The 17,593-nt window shown below is 32.9% G+C and overlaps 1 protein-coding gene across 2 annotated transcripts in view; it reads right to left on the bottom strand.

Moving 5' to 3' along the window:
• Positions 1–651: 651 nt before the first annotated feature.
• Positions 652–17,593, bottom strand: part of LOC143250270 (ileal sodium/bile acid cotransporter-like) — a 43,170-nt gene continuing 26,228 nt past the window's right edge. The window contains exons 2-6 of one of the 2 annotated variants that reach the window (XM_076500744.1): positions 12,225–12,430; positions 8,656–8,860; positions 7,370–7,630; positions 3,214–3,370; positions 652–1,485 (exon numbers count right to left, since the gene is read on the bottom strand). In XM_076500744.1, the coding sequence (XP_076356859.1) occupies positions 1,382–1,485; positions 3,214–3,370; positions 7,370–7,630; positions 8,656–8,860; positions 12,225–12,430 (933 nt within the window). In that variant the 3' untranslated portion in view covers positions 652–1,381. Of the gene's footprint in view, positions 1,489–3,213; positions 3,371–7,369; positions 7,631–8,655; positions 8,861–12,224; positions 12,431–17,593 lie in introns of both variants that reach the window. The other variant, XM_076500737.1, reaches the window with a different exon arrangement.

Below are 17,593 nucleotides of genomic sequence, written 5' to 3'. Positions count from 1 at the left end.
GGCACAATAGTGATGATAAGTGTTGCGTAAAGGTATCTTTATAATACCTTTATACTGATATGTATATGTTAGATATACATATAACATCTATGTATTTCGCGGTGTCTTTTATGATTTTATAGTTTTGTTTAAAATGAAAAGCCTAATATCTACAGAAAAGGATATTAAAAAAAAGGTTTTATTTTGTAATGGAAATACATCTTCCGGCTAATGGAATTTTTTTTAATACAAGGGTTTGTCACGTATAAATAAAAAGACAAAACAACAGAATACAGTGGCGGATTTAGGGTACGTGGCCAGGATGGCTATCCATCCTCTAATACACGTACTTAGTGTATTATAAGTACACTACATATAATATATGTAGATTATATTTACAGATATAATCTCGCTAAATGGAGATTTCTGCGCTTCTGCCATAATTTAAACCACAACTACAATTCTAATCTAGTTTAAAATTCAAAATATAGTTCTAATATACTTTAAATCTCAACATTGATTTGAATGTAATTTAAGAATCAAAATCAAGCTCAAAGTGTCAATTTTCTCCGATTTAACAACATTAGCAAAATATGTCAGAGAGCTAAGCACGTTAAGTTAACATGAACGTAAATATATAAAGCAGCAAGTCACAGGACAACGACAGAAATATAAATTTGCTGTATAACGTATTGTTTATTTGATTGGAATTATGCACATGACTACAACATGGCTGTCTCTGCCGGTTTCTAGCGGTATGAGTCCGCAGACATACCGCTGTGTTGCTGGTGGACAGATAGAAATGTAAAGTAACTATATTTTAGTAGTATGATAAGCTACCGAATTGTATCGCTGTCGGTCAGTGGCAAGAGCTGTGTACCTGTTCCAGATAACAGTGAGGAACGTTATCAATAAAGATTTCAGGCTGGAAAAGCAGTACATGTAATGTGTATTCAAGTTACTTCCATGACTTATCTGTACAACCGTCGCAACTGATGAATGTAAGTAGATTATGCATGTTATTCCATATACAGACATATCGGTCAAGTCGCAACACAGCGTTTACGAATTCCTGTGTGATGAAACTGTTGAAACATACGCCAAGAACTTGTCCTCCTTGTACACTGAATGGATTATTAAACCAAAGGAAGCAGTTGTGTGTTTTAGACATGACAGCCTCGTGACAGACTTTTTTGCAAAGAAAGTTATGCTACGGAGATATATTTATATATAAGGTATCAAAATACCATCTGGTTAGATATTATGATCGAACGTGAAGACAAGTACTGTATCGATGTGATGAGTCTCCAAAATCATTTTAATATAACGTACGTAACTTCTTCCTTTCTCTCTATATACTATTTTCATATATTTTTTTCATCTCCGTAGTAACAAACAAACATCACTGAGTAACATGAGAAATTTTATCATGTTGAAGTTCAGGATCAGATACGAATTCAGGATTATCCACCCCTTTGACATCGTTATCCTTCATTTCTGTGATTTCTACTACAAATAAAAAATAAACCACATTTCTAAGACAAACACAGATACATAAATAATTTCTTGTTGGATGATTAAATAAAAATATACAATTATTTTGAAATATAAACGTACATGGCATTATAGTCATGATAAGCACTATTGTGGTTGATGAAAAAATAGATTAGCCTTCATTGTCATGGTTAGTATCCAATGCAATCATTTACGTCTAATTACTGTCGTCTTCAAGGAAATATTGCTAACTGTTAACTAAAATAGCAATAAAAATTATAAATGAATTAGGTATTAAACTTTAATGCTTGTATATGCTATAAGTGACAAGATGGTATTAAATCGCCATGATCTTAACGCAAGTGATATATTAGGTTTGATGACAAAATATCACATTTAACATATTTTCTGCTGCACCTGTTCGATTTTCCGAAGAATTTTATTTTCACAGACAGATGTTTTATACTTCATTTGAACGATGGCAAAAATATAAAGAAATTTCGAAATGTTATATAAGTCCCATGTTATGATATGTGAAATAAATTATGACATTCTTAAAGTCAATTAAAACTAAAAAAGTACACTATAGGAGGTGGTCACAGTTTTCTTTTAACAGACTTTCTTATTACGCTATAATCTTTGTTTCTAGCATAGGAATGTTAAGAAAAACTGTTTTACAAATGGAATTATTTTTTTATAAAATAATGGCTGATTATACAAATATTTATTTTTCAGAATTTTATATTGTTTTCATGTTACTACACTTCTTACTTATAAGAACAATAAATTTCTTACTGGTGCGATGATGCTCACATAACACTTTTTTGTAACGTGATCTATCATTGAACGTCATTTTTCTGGATAATTTGGCAAAGGTAATGCGAAGTCCAATCCAGATAACAATAGCGAATAATTTACTTCTTCCATAATGTTTGTTTCAGAAGTTTTATTTGTAGGCCTAACTTCACAAACAATGTTCCAACACAAATCTCGAGAAAAATGGAAGGTACACTTAGCCAATTAATAAACATATTTGCTTAAAATTTTCGCTAATCGTAAAAGTAACTTGTGCTTACAGGTTTTAATGGAATTCCAAGTTCCCTTGTTTGTAAGCATAGTGGATATTATGCGTTTCCTCAGTTGTTCTCTAAAACTTCTGATAACTTAATAACACTATTTTATAACAAACTTGTGATTAATTTATGTAATCCTGTCGAAATACGACTATGAATTACTTTCCTGGCAAAGTATCTTACAAAACAAAATCTGATAGAGATAATAATACACGTAGATTTATAACGTATGATATTTATATAGTCGAGTATTTCGCGGTGTCTTTTATGATTTTATAGTTTTGTTTAAAATGAAAAGCCTAATATCTACAGAAAAGGATATTAAAAAAAAGGTTTTATTTTGTAATGGAAATACATCTTCCGGCTAATGGATTTTTTTTTTAATACAAGGGTTTGTCACGTATAAATAAAAAGACAAAACAACAGAATACAGTGGCGGATTTAGGGTACGTGGCCAGGATGGCTATCCATCCTCTTTATACATTATTTAAAAAAATATTATGCCACCATAACCACCCACCCTAAATCCGCCACTGGAATATATTTAAAAATACAGGTGTGGTGGACAAACATTTATAGTGAAAGCTGCGAAGATAATGAATATCTTTAACTTAATATATCCTACAAAAGCACTTGGTGATAAATTATGATTCTACCATAAACTTACCTGATTGTTGAGATTTATCTATAGTTTCGTCTGTGACAACACCGGACTTCTTTTGAAAGAACCGTTTGTATATGTTAAATAACAAGGCCATGAGAAATCCAACAGACAGCATGCAAAAACCATATAACGCAGGAAACAGAAGAACCTCTTTTTGAACCTACAGATAAATAAATATTCAAATTACTTCTCCATGAAGTCGCCTGATTTTGAATATTATTTCTACATAAATCTTTGTTTGTTTATGACAAGACTATTACGCATATGAAAAGAAAAGCAACTGACCGGTAATACCCACCGCCAGTTGTTGAGCCATTCTTTAGCAACGAATAGTGAGATTGACAGTCAGTCACATTTTAATACCCCAAGAGCTAAGAAGCCGAGCATGTTTGGTGGTGGTAAGATAAGGTTTGTAGTTGCTGTTTTTCTTTTAAATTACGTGAATTTAATGAGATGAAATCTTGTGACCAGAGTTTTATTTATGTTAAAAATATGAGAATTTGCACGATTGAGCTTCTAAATAAGTTTATCTTCCTGTTTCACCTATGTTTCTATAACTCTACTTTTTGTATTTATAAATAACACTATTAATATGGTTGTCTTTTAATTCTCTTGATATAATAGTGCCTGATTTCGACTTGGAGTGAAATTAAGTTTACGATCTACCTTAAGAGCATAACAACGTGCGAGAATTTAGAGTGAATAGCAGGTAATGATGTCTTTCATTAAGTTGGAGATATCAGAGATATAAATTCGATCATGGTTATAGGTTTTTAACTTGTGTTTTTGATTATAATTTTAGGATCTTTGCTGAGGTGAAAAATCTGAGTTTTAGATGTCTGATGTTTGAACTCAAAATGCCTTGTTAAATATAACGACTGTAGTATTAGAAATCAATTGTTTTAAAAAGTCTGTTTTTTGAAAGAGAGTTGAGCTGAATTCCTAGGTATATAGAATACAGTGTGGGTGGCCTTGTGAAAAATATTCATGAAGTCTTACTGACTTTTTTATAGAGGCGTTCAGAAATAAAATAAATATTTATATTTCTTGTGTTAGTGTTGTTTATTGATACAAATAGTTTTATAATTCAATATTTGACTACTGCAGTGGCACGGAGATATGTCTGTGGTTTTACAACACTAGAAACCGGGTTTTGATATCCGTAGAGAGCAGAGCACAACTAGTCCATTATCTAGCTCTGTGCTTAAACTTAAACATGTGACTACATACACCCTAATTACTATTATAAATTCATAGGTTTATAAATAGCTAACAATGTATGTTTAACCCAATACACACACACACATATAGCTTAAACCTGTTACATCACACTTTAAAATCACGCTCTTAACAGTAATGTAGTAAAACTAAATGTATTTGTTAAGAACAAGACATAGCTCATGTTATAACCTTTTACACTAATGATTTCAAATAACAAAAGCATAAGTGCTATTTTCCAGAAAATTGTCACAATTCGAAAGACATTTAATTCTAAACCCGAACGGCAGTCAGCCCGTAGCATCCACCACCAAAAGGGCTTTGTCTGACTCTTTAACTGACTGAAAGAATGTATTGTTACGTTTTAAGGTGGCTACGCTTGAAAGTGTGTAGCATGTTCAAAGGAATTACGACTCATATCTTATGCCATTTGACCCACAATCCGCCAGGTTAACTGCTGTACCATAACCGGCCTATTCAAAATAATATGAATGCGCTATTCATGTTTTATGCTTCCATACTAAGAAGTAATATTTAATTCTATGCAAGTACATTATGTGATTAATTTAAAAGATGCAATTTAATTTTTATTTTGGACATACTTACAAACACAGTTATATAAAGAAAAGTGTAGAAGTAAAACAATAGTATTACATTTTTTAAATGTTTTGTTTGCATTCGATAAACATGTTTACTTCTACGTTTCCCTACAACCTATCGAGGAATAAATTTGTTTTAAATATATTTTATAGGCCCGGCATGGGCAGATAGTTAAGGCACTCGTCTCGTAATCTGAGGGTCGCGGGTTGGAATCCCCGTCGCACCAAACATGATCACCCTTTCAGCCGTGGGGGCATTATAATGTGACGGTCAATTCCACTATTCGTTGGTAAAAGAGTAGCCCAAGAGCTAGCGGTGGGTGATGATGACTAGCTGCCTTCCCTCTAGTCTTACACTGTTAAATTAGGGACGGCTAGCGCAAATAGCCCTTGTGTAGCTTTGCGCAAAATTCAAACCAAACAAATATATTTTATAACAACTTATCTTGGGATTATAGCAACTTCGTTTAGGAAGAATGTAATTTGATCAAAATCCCTTAAGTGCTATTTTGAAAGTATTTGTTTGAGGGAAAATGTGTCAATGAAATATACTCTTCAAAAAAAGAAACGCAAAAGGGAAAATATGAGACAAATTGTTAACAAGTTTATTCCGGGTAGTTCTGTATGACATGTGTGAAACTTTGCACATTCACTGCCGAACATCCAAAGTCTGCAAAGGCGAAGTCCACGCTCACTAGGTGAAGTTTAACGTCACTCAACGTCAATAACGAGTATGCCCCCCGTGAGCTTCAATAACTGCTTGGCATCTCCTGCCCATGGAAGCGATGAGATGACGAATCACATCCTGTGGAATGGCTGTCCACTCAGACTGCAAAGCTGCTGCAAGCTGAGGTAGAGTCTGCGGTTGAGGTTGTCGCCGTCGCAGAGGTCGGTCCAACTCGTCCCAAAGATGTTCGATGGGGTTTAAATCTGGTGATCTGGAGGGCCAGGGAAGAACGTTGATGTTGTGGTGTCTCAAGAAGACAGTGGTGATTCGGGCTGTTGTCATGTTGAAAAACGTCGTTGACGTTCACCATGATGGGTTGCACATGGGGCCTAAGAATCTCGTCGACGTATCGTTGAGCCGTAAGATTCCCTCGAATGTGCAAAAGGTCTGTTCTGGCATTGTAGGCGATGGCAGCCCACATCATGACGCTGCCACCACCAAATCTGTCAACATCCTGTGCACAGTTTGCTGCAAAACGTTCACCTCGGCGACAGTAAACACGGGTCCATCCATCCTGCCTACAAAGCATAAAACGTGATTCATCGCTGAACCAAACATGCCTCCATCGTCGATGAGGCCATACCCCATGTGCCCGAGTCCACTGCAGCCGTGCTTGACGATGTTGCTAGGTGAGGATGACGACTCTGACTGGACGTCGAGGTCGGATTCCTGCATCTCGTAGACGGTTGCGTACGGTCTGATCGGAAATCCTACGCAGCCCTGGTATGGTTGAGGCAGTAGACGTCGCAGTGGTGGTCCTATTCCGAAGGTGTCGTAACCGGATGTAGCGATCTTGTGCGGGCGTGGTCACACGAGGTCTGCCAGATCGTGGACGGTCACGAGTTGATCCATGTTGTGGATCATTCCATAGCCTTGTGATGGTGCTTCGGTGGACATTCACAGCTCTGGCAACATCTGATCGAGATTTGCCTGCTTCCAAGCGACCAATGACGTTGTTGCGTTGTGCTTCAGTCAGTCTTGGCGTAACTGTATTGCGTGTCGGTGGCTTAACACTGAGCTATGGAAACCGAGAACCCGTCACTTTTATAGGGATTTTGCACATGTTGCACTTGCAGAACATGCAGATCTCTCAAACAAATTTATTGGACACGCATGCGTTTTGGCGAAAAACCCGATGTTTTCCTCCGTTTTCAAAGTGCACAGCTTTTATTGTCATTTTGGTCTGACAATCAGTGCCTTAACACGTGTAACATCACATACTCTGAGCTTGTAACGTTATTACATATATTTCTCTTTAAAATAACAAAAATATCCCTTTTGCGTTTCTTTTTTTGAAGAGTATAGTTGTAGCACACAAAAATATTACCCAAATAAAGTTGTTTTCCATATGGGTTTCAGATAAGTGTGTATGAGGTTTTAAATCAAAATATTTTTTTTTGTTAAACATGGTGTGTGTTATAAAAATACTAAAATATATTCATTTGGATGAAATTATGTCACCTAATAAAAGGTTCGTAATATACCTAAACACCTAAAGTCAGCCGATTTCTACATCTATTTCACAATAATGAGAAAATCAGAACTATAAGGTAATTCGCTGAAATATTATTTAAAATTATAATAAAAATCTGATCCATGAGAAATAGAATCTCACTTCGAAAGGGAATGATAAAGATATCACAGTTAGGGCTGTTCCGACATTCTGAAATCCAGATTCAATCCCAATGGTTCTAGAAACAGGCCACGTTTGGCGGAATATCCATCCAAAAACGACTCCCAGTGCTATTCCTGTACTTGGCATTATCACTTCAGCTATATAAAGAGTAAAGGGCACGCTTTCAAAAATGTCAGGAAAAATGAAGACTTCCATTATCTGAACGACAAGAATGACAGCAAATCCGCTGTAACTTCCAATCTAGCAAGATAAAAAAAAATATGATGTTTTCAAAATGAAAGCATATACAATATTGTAGTTAATAAGATACAAGGCCTTTACACTCGAGAAAGTTATAATAACAGTTACGAAGTAACTGACAGCTATTTTAAAACATCACTGCAAATTTAACTAATAAGGTAAAGAAAAAGGTTTAGAGAATAGATAAAGGTCGTAAAGAAGATATATACTTCCACTTATTGCTCATTATTAAAGAAATATTTTAAGTCTATAATATGCTGAACAATAAAGTTAGATGTATGAGATCATTTATCTTGTAGACATTCCGCAATAGGTATATCATTATAAAAACATGATTTTAGAACACCTAAAAAGCGATTTAGCTCTGTGGTAAAATAACAATGACATGCAGCGTAAAAGTTATGTTCGAGAAATTTCTACTGTTGAAACAATTTATTATGAGTGTATTGAATACAACCACGTTTAAAAAGATTTGATCATTAAATGTGCCAAATGTGTTCTATTTGTATCGCCTCTGGTAGCATGCCGGGCAACAGCCTTACTAACTGCTGTTCTGTTTATGAAATGTATGTTTGAGGAAAGGAAATGTTTAAATTTGCGCTAAGTTTGCACTATATTATTTAACCAATAAACTGAACGTTGTTTCAAACATTTAGCTTTATTTTTTTGACTTAATCACTGTTGTTATTGTTCAGATGTTTAATTTTCATCTTCATGTTACATTCTTTAAAGCTTTGAGTCGTAGTTTATAAGTATATCACTTTCAAACTTTTACAAAATTGTTGATTTACCTCTCCAAATATTAATATTATTTGGAACCAATTTTTGAAGAATTTAAAGAAGAGCTTTTGTATTTAAGCTAAAATTATTTAGTAACGTATATATATATTTTAAAAACATTTAACTTGTTGATAAAACTACCGATATACCTTCACTTTTTGACTCGTCCACATAAATAAATACGCGGAAAACTTCTAGGTCTGTATATGGCTACCATATGTGATTATTATCCTGGAGATTTCTACCTTTGTGAAGTACGGAGCCACTTTTGGTAACTTCATCTTAACTACCATTCCAATACCAAGAGGCAAGGTAATCATAATCAAAGACAGCGCCAGCTTCCAGTAAGGAACTGTAACTTCTCCTGTATCAATTCCATGTCCATAAACCCATAAGTTAAATGGCATCATCCCAAGGGCGATAATCGTTGACCAAGTTGTCATAGCAACACTGAAATAAAATAAAATTAGTATTCGTATAAAAGTAATTTTCTTGTTAACAACTTTGCTACGTTTTATATGTAACATCAATGTTTGTTAACAACTTTGCTACGTTTTATATGTAACATCAATGTTTGTATTCGTAAAAAAAAAAGTTTGGTTTGTATTAAATTTCGCGCACAGCTACACAAGGGCTATCTGCGCTGGTCGTCCCCGATTTAAGACTAGAGAGAAGGAAGCTAGTCATCATCACCCATAACTACCTCTTGGGCTGCTCTTTTACCAACAACTAGTCGGATTAACCGTCACATTATAATGCCCCCCGAGAAAATATCTGAATCCGCGACCCTCGGATTCCGAGTCGATGGTCCTAACCACCTGGCCATGCCGCGCCATAAAGAAATGTTCTACCTTTTCACAGCATTATCTAAATCAAACTCTCTTTCAAATCTAAAAGTATATAAATATTCATTATTTAACATTCAATTAACTGGCTTGATGAGAGTTTATAAAGCTTAAACTCACATTTCTGAACCGTTCAACGTGTTCTATATGACAAGAAGGTAAAGTAAATCTCAGTGCCAAATCTAACTAGAAAATCAGAAACATCCAGCCATTTCTTGTAACTGAAGAGTATTCTCAAACATTGTAGTTTGTGACAAAAGCCGTCTACGTGTCCTGGATAAAAGTATGCTGAATAATCAGGAAGAATATTCATCTGAAAGAGTGACACAATTCACGTGCACATAAGTTACATCCCCAACATATACGATTCACCATCGCATAATTTAAGCAACTGAAAAATAAAACGTGTATTTATGCTATTTCGTACGATTTTGATTAGCCTATTTCAACGAGCTTTGTTTGTTTGTTCTTAGACGCAAGGCTACAAAAAGGACTATTCGCCATGCATAAGCATCCGCAGAAATGTTTCTAGAGATAGACAAAGTTTCCCTGGGGTTCGGAGAAAAGTAGTGTAGATTGAATAAAACAAAATCCATGTACATATGCTAAATGAACAAAGAAATAATTATGTGTCTCATTTTCCAGGGGAGTGCTCTCATGTACAAGATACATACAGATGCATGTGCCACCATGTCGAAACATTGTTATAACCCTTCAGACTTACCCCCGAGCTATCAGAGGGCGTTGAAACAAAAGCTAAGAAAACATCGTCTTCATATAGTCTAAATGATTTATGGAAAGGTGACGTATTCAAAACCATTATTATAATATAATAAGTTATAGCTTCATAACCGCCATCCAGTGATAGACTTTCAGGATTACTGACTCCCAGGCTTTTTAGTGGTAATATTTCTAGGTATTTATGATTCTTAGGTCCTCCAAAGTTGAGATTTCTGGGATTACTGACTCCCAAGACTTCCAATGTTAAGATTTCTGGGAATAGTGAACTTACAAATGAATTTCTAAAGCACGATATGTATACATCGTAATCGGATACAGTTTTATTCAGCATGACTCATAGTTATTTGCACTCTCATTAGTAGCTTAATAAATTAATCAGATTGTCATAACATTAACGAGTTGTTGCTTTTTCCAGACGCCGTCTTTAATAAATTAATTTTCGTATTAATTATTATTATAGCCTAAACCTAACAAGTCAATGAATAGTATCAAACATTCATGTAAGATATGAATCTAACATTGTTGTCATAATTTATGAGATTTTTCACATAAGAAAAGAAAAAGCATTTACCTAGACTTTTCTGAGAGAGCTTGTGGAGCAGTGATCTCACAATAGAGGAGTGCCTTATTTAATTATGTTTTTAAAGTGTAAAAGTATTTTTAGAACTCTTAAGGTGGAACAGGTAATGCAATGCTGGGCGAAGAATAAACAAAAGATAATCTGACCTGATTTTGGTATGTTCATCTGGGCGCCAACTGATGTAATAGGTATTTCACAAACTTAACAAAATTTGTTTAAAAGTTCTTTACCGTTTTCTGAAATTAATGTTACATCTTTCCTTCTATAGAAAGGTAACACATTGTTTGTGCCCATGGTAGTGATGTCGTAACAACCGTTTAGTTTTTAATTTGTCATATAAGCTCCCCTTTCTCTCTGTGGCTCAGCGTTAACTCTATTGGCTTACCCATGGTAGGTAAAGCACATATAGTTTATTGTGTATCTTTATGTTGAACAACTAACCATTACCAGGTAACTTTCTTAATCTTTAAGTAGTAGTTTAGAATCGTCACAACACAGTTCATATCTTGTGTCTCGTTGCCACAAAAACGTATTTTGCACTTTGAGGCCATTGTTACGCTATAAATTCAAAATTAAAGACGGCTACGTTGAAAAAACAAACAAACTATTAAACGAGACTTCTATATCATATACATAAGAAAGAAATGTTGGTTACTTTTGTTAGTTTAATCGAATACCTAAAGAGAGAAAGCATTCTCAAAATTATAATACTCTTAACTGTGTTAGACAGATTGAGGTTGCCACTCGTTTATTGTACAAAACAGTGTGTGAAAGATCATTGGACTTACTATATTTATCCTTTCTAGCTATGTAACATATTAAAGCTTTAACTGTATTAAAAACGTTAACGACTGGTATAATAACTTTCTCACGTACTAAATTTGCATAACTAAAAAGAATCGAGCGTGAAAACAACAACAGGGCGTCTTATCAGAGGTCCTTATTCATGGCATTACTTTGTAACTAGGAGGCATGATTTTCAACTTCTTTCAATTTCAACTTTTCGCTTAGTCAGAAAAATTACAAACTCAAACAGCTTTCTTCTAAACATTATATGGTGTATAATAACAAATTGTTTTTCCTTCTTACAACACTGAACGGTTTCAAACATTAATTTTAAGGCCATTTTCATGTCTAAATAGGTTATGTTACAATCAACATAGCAAGGAAGATGGCTTATTTCAGATCGTCAAACTCACATCTGAAACACAAGAGTAAGTTGTAAGATAAAGGGAAACCTCAAACGATACACCTAACACACACACAGGCTACAGACTCTTTTCTTCTCTTAAGAATAAAACACTGAATAATTAATAAATTTTATCTTAAAAGGTAATAAACCAGTTTAGTAGCTTATTTCATTTGCCGATGTCTTGTGTGCCTGTATGAAATCAACTTGAAATATTAGCACACTTATCATGTCTTTGCGAAGCCTTACATCGTAAATAAAATCATCATAATTGATGTTATACATAAGTTTATTTACAGTAAAAAAATCATGTTTTTTTTCTATGAACAAGAAGAAAAAGTGCCTTGTAGTCATGTAACAGAAAAAAATTAAATTTGAAAGTTTTAGTTTTATTTTATCCACTGTAGCACTGACATGTGCTTTAAACTGGTATGATACATCAAAATATTGTATGCTTACCTTAAAGAAACATCTCCATCACAGAAGTAAGTTATCACGTTAGACGTAGACCCTCCAGGACAACAAGACAGAATCATCATTCCCGTGGCATAAAAAGATTGTAAACCACAGATCTTGATCAAAGAAAAGGCGAGAAGAGGAATAAGAAAAAACTGGCTCGCCATACCAATAACTAAACCTATAGGTTTCTTCAGATGACTCCATATCTGTAAAGAAAGAACATTGTTGTATATCAAAAACAGTTTTATTTTTGAAAATCATATAATGAAAAAATTACCAATGTACTTTGTTATATACGTATATATATATATATATTTAGCTTATGAAAGTTTTTGGTAGATATATGATAATCAATATCTTGTTTTAAATCGATATTAATGACAACTGAGGACTAGTAAACTATAAATAACAGGTTTATTTTGTTTTTTCTGTTTCGATAGCTCTCATAAACTAAAATCCATTTTGAAATATAACCTCTTGAAACCAATTGTTAAGAAATTTGGAATTACAACCTTAAAACTAAGTGTATGTGTTTGAAAGCTCCGGTAAAAAAAACTTAGAAGAACAGCTGACAAAAACCTTATAACAATCAGATGCTCATTCACTGTCAGCTTCAGACGTCAGGGTCGAAAACGATACCTTGTTACTTGAAGTTTCATATTCGTTCTTAGTTACCGGAGTGGTGTTTGAAAAATCCTCTAGTTGTCATTCGATGAAGAAACTTTAGATGACTTTTCATTTAAATCACCCTCAGATGTAACAAGCAAGAACCGTCTGTGAGCATTGAATAGATTACTACATCATGAAAAACTCAATCCAATTGGCTAATGAATAACTATTATGTAATGAACGCATCATTTTGATTGGATACTAAATTAAAAACTATACTATGACTGTATTAAGTCAAACATGCTTTATTCAAGTATGAGTAGGTTTCTGTTTCGTTTTAGCTACAAGTTTATTAAAATTGCAATAGACTCTGGAAAAAAATTAAAATACCATTAATTATAAAGTTTGCATTTACTGACTGAAAATTAATATTTGATTGCATACTGGAGCATGTTTATTATATTATATGCTTTTTAGGCATACTTGGTCCAACTTTAATCTCTGATTTCAGTCAGTCACAAAATATAAATCCAGAGAAAATTGTATTTGTGGAAATATGTAACTTGCAAAACACGAAAGGCTCAACTGTAGAAATATAAGACACAAGTAGCTAATATTAATTATAGTAACAAATTTATAGATGAGCTTGGACTATTTTATTCTCTCGTAAATCGAGTGCGTTTATGTTTAAACTAAGATATAAAAAGTATTTGGTTTACAGTCGTACATAAAAACAACTGTGTTGTAGACAACGTTTATTCATCTGATAAGAGGCTTGGTAAAATATTTGTTTTAGTTTTTTATAAAAAAATAAATTATTCACTAGTCCTAAATATTTACTGTTTGACCTTTTCATTCGAATAATATCATAATATTTTTATTTTCAAAACCAAAATACTAAAAACGATATATTTCTAACTGCCTTTAACTAAGGCACATAATACATGTTTGCACTAATATTAACTTGTACAAGAACAAACAGACACTTCTATTTAATCTGTAGAAGTTATCATAACAACAAGTCAGGTTGTGTTTGTGTTGTTGTTGTAAACCCTCTGGCATTTCCTGTTTTAATTTATTAGTCCTTACGTACTCAATTTTCTGGACGTGAAACCGTGTTCTGGATGGATTGTATTTTATTTGTATACCTTTGTAACACGTGTTATCATGAGAAGCCTAAAGGCACAGTAGTACTTTGCCGTTAGCTTGTTTATGAATTGTTTTTTCGATTTTGACCAAACAGCTTATATGCAGGGTTGTTATTCGATAATAACATTTGTACTGTCACGTGCTGTATAAGCTATTAAAGAAGATTATGCAATATAAATTTCTGCATACCAATGTTCTGATAAACGAATAACACAAAAATTATTCATTTGGTTTGTTCAAAGCTCGTTCAGTAACAGCTAATGAAAACTGAAAATGCGCTGATATTCTGTTCACAATCTTAAAAAAGAACATTCATATTTTATCACATTACTGGCATGTCATTCTTGCTATTCATACTTCCATACTATTCGTAAAACTGTGTCTTTACATAATTTCAATTTTGTTCTAACTCATAGAATAGAAGCATATCTTCAGAACATTTCAGAAAATCGACGAACTTCGTGGTGAAATGTTTTAATGGGACAAAAAACTGTTTGCAGGTGTGTTTATGAATTAACCAGCCTGGTATACTAGCCTGTAATACTTTGATCAGTTACTAGAACGTGACTTAATGCGCTTTCTAATAAATATGGACATCGAATATCAGTTTCGTTAGTGTAATGTAATCACGTACGATTCGACTTGTTTGTTTAAATACAACGTGTTTTTGTTAACCAAACATACACAAACACAATACATTTTTCCTCAGTCTATGAAATTTCAAAAATGTGCAAGGATTGTTAGCCAAGTTATAACTCGTATGCAGTGTAGCAACTCTTTGAAAGTTTGTGGGATGAAAACATTTTACGAAACGTAAATAACTGCCAAGTGAACTTGCGGGTTCGTTTTATTTATTTATTTATTTATTTAGTGATCCACTTTTACGAAAAACTTTGCTAATATAACAGAAATACCTAGCTATGTTTTAAGTATCTTAATCAATTACCAAGTAGCTTTAAAGACGCCTATTGGCGATATATCTAATTGAAGGAAAGCTTTCCTAACCAATATTTAGAATAGAAATTAACACAGGAGCCTCTTATATTACCATTATAAATAATTAACAACAGAAAAGCTCATAATATCAGTTTTTACCATTAGGTAAAATATTTTACCTGAAGGTAAATTATTGTACACTACATAACAAAAAATATATAGCACAATGAATAAGCTTAAAGATATAAATTAATGTTATTTATGAACGTAAATACCACGTACAAATAGGTGGTTCAGTGCGTGTCTTAAGAAAAATAATATAATTCATGTATTAAGGGAAGCTGCCTAGCGATAAATTACACTATGTAACAAAATTTTTACTTTTTCTTGTTCCTGGGCAGAAAGTGTTATTTCCCAATTGCTTATGCTTAAAGCAAATGGAAAAAGAACATATTTTTCTCTTCAAACTTTGCTTTTGTGACCTGGGAGAGTATAGTGAAAACATGATGAGAGACTATATTTGGGGGCTGATATGTGAAAGTGATTTACATTACTGTCGCAAATCTCGAAAAACTACTCACTTCAAAACATTTTTGTATAACTTTAGTATAAATACATATAAATATTGATTCATATGTTGTTTTATTCAGACCCATGTAAATGAAAATGTGCAAATTTGCCTGTTTTTACATAGAAAATAGGTTAATTTCTACGTTTCATTATCCGGGTCACTAAAGCTAAATTTGAAGGGAGTAAATGCCATTTTCTGTACTTTTACAACATAAGCAATTAAAAAATAACATATACTATCCAGGAACACAGTTTTGTTGCATAGTATTTTATTCAGAGTTGTCGTAGGTTTAACTGAAAACACAAAGAAATAAAATAAATTATATTAATAGCCTTTTCTATTGTAAGATGGCCATAATTAAGTATTCTGTGGATATTCTATGGCACTTAGGGTTAGTTAAAAGGTTGTCCTGTTCATTCAGTGTTTATTCGTTACATCCTTAGAGTGGATTGATGAGTTGTTCTTCCACTAATAATCCTTTAGGAATTTTACTTTCTAATTCGTGTAGAATTCATTACAGACTACATATTTTGTTCACTAAAATATATGTTTTTAGACTAGTATTAAATTTTAGAATTTTACCAATGTGTTGATGTTTTATATTTATGATGCTGCTTACGTAGCAGCTTATAAATTATTGTGTGTGTGTTTTTTTTATAGCAAAGCCACAATGGGATATCTGCTGAGTCCACTGAGAGGAATCGAACCTCTGATTTTAGCGATGTAAATCCGAAGACTTACTGCTGTACCAAAGGTGGACATATAAATTATTAGAATATATATATATATATAAAAGTAACATGACGTAATTTACAGGAACCTTAGGCTGGCGTATTATCGCTTAACGATATTGAGCATTATTACAGTAAGTTCATAAATCAGAATACAATAATACAATAACGAAAGAGGAAACCAAAACAATAAAAATCCATGTAACAATACCAACAATAGTGTAATACATGTTAATGCAATAAAATCTTAAAATATACTTAATTATATTTTAATATATATTATTACAATTTGCAGCTTTTACAGTAAGTAAGAATACTTTTTCGAACAGGTACGTCGTTTCGTTCAGTATACAAGTTTTTACAGTAAAAACTAATGTACTCGATAATGATTGCACCAGTGATCGAAAAAGTAATTTTACTTAATTTTAAAGCTGTAAATTACAATAAATTATACTTCATCAGTAAGTAAACTCAAAACGAACTTATATGTTAAGCGTATCTAAGATTCTTGACTCTGTTTAACGCAAATTGGAAATTATTACGAGACATTTCTATAAACATAAATAAAATAACGAAAATATCTCTAAAATGTAACTTTATTAGTTCAATATTTTGCTGTTACAACTAATAAAGTTACATTCTGGAAATACATATCATTATTTTATTTACATTTATAAAATACGTATCTAAGATTCTCAACCAGTTCAGAGCTTAAAAGTTAATAATTTAGAACTTTTATTATTCTGCCTGTGATTTTCAACCCTCGTTTTTATTCATATCTATTATTCTTATACTTGTAAAAATAAAGGTTTTATTTAGTTATGTCACTTGCTTGCTTAACGGCAGGCTTTAGGACCTATGATGTTAGAATTAGGAGACTTGAGTCACGCGACTGATTCAGAGCAGACAACATAGAGTGCACTTTACTCTAAAACAAACCCCTGTTAATTATTTTGGTTAGCAGGCATTGTATTTTTTTTTTATCTAAACACGTTTTTGAAAATTAAGTTCATTTAGAAAATGTTTTGCCTTTGTACTCTTATCTTAACTGCCCATGCGAGATTCGCATTACACATTGTTCTCTCTCTGTTTTTTAGGCATATCCTGTTTGGTATATTCAAAATAAGCTTAAATTACTTTCATTTTCTTCTTGGCAGAGATTGTTCAGACTGATCTTGACACAGAGCGATCTTCATTAACGTTTGATATTTATTTCACACAAAAGATCTTATCAAGTGTTTCTCAGGAGGCTGTCGTTGTTCAATGATTCTTATCACCAACTAAAAATATTCAGAAATGGCTTAACCGTTTTGATTAAAAAATGATTACTTATACTTTCAACGTTTCGGCGAAAGAATGTTAAATTATTTATA

The sequence above is a fragment of the Tachypleus tridentatus genome, chromosome 1 (genome assembly GCF_004210375.1).
Source record: "Tachypleus tridentatus isolate NWPU-2018 chromosome 1, ASM421037v1, whole genome shotgun sequence".
NCBI lineage: Eukaryota > Metazoa > Arthropoda > Merostomata > Xiphosura > Limulidae > Tachypleus > Tachypleus tridentatus.
The sequence above is the reverse complement of the archived record's forward strand: the minus strand, read 5'-3'. Positions and strand labels throughout refer to the sequence as shown.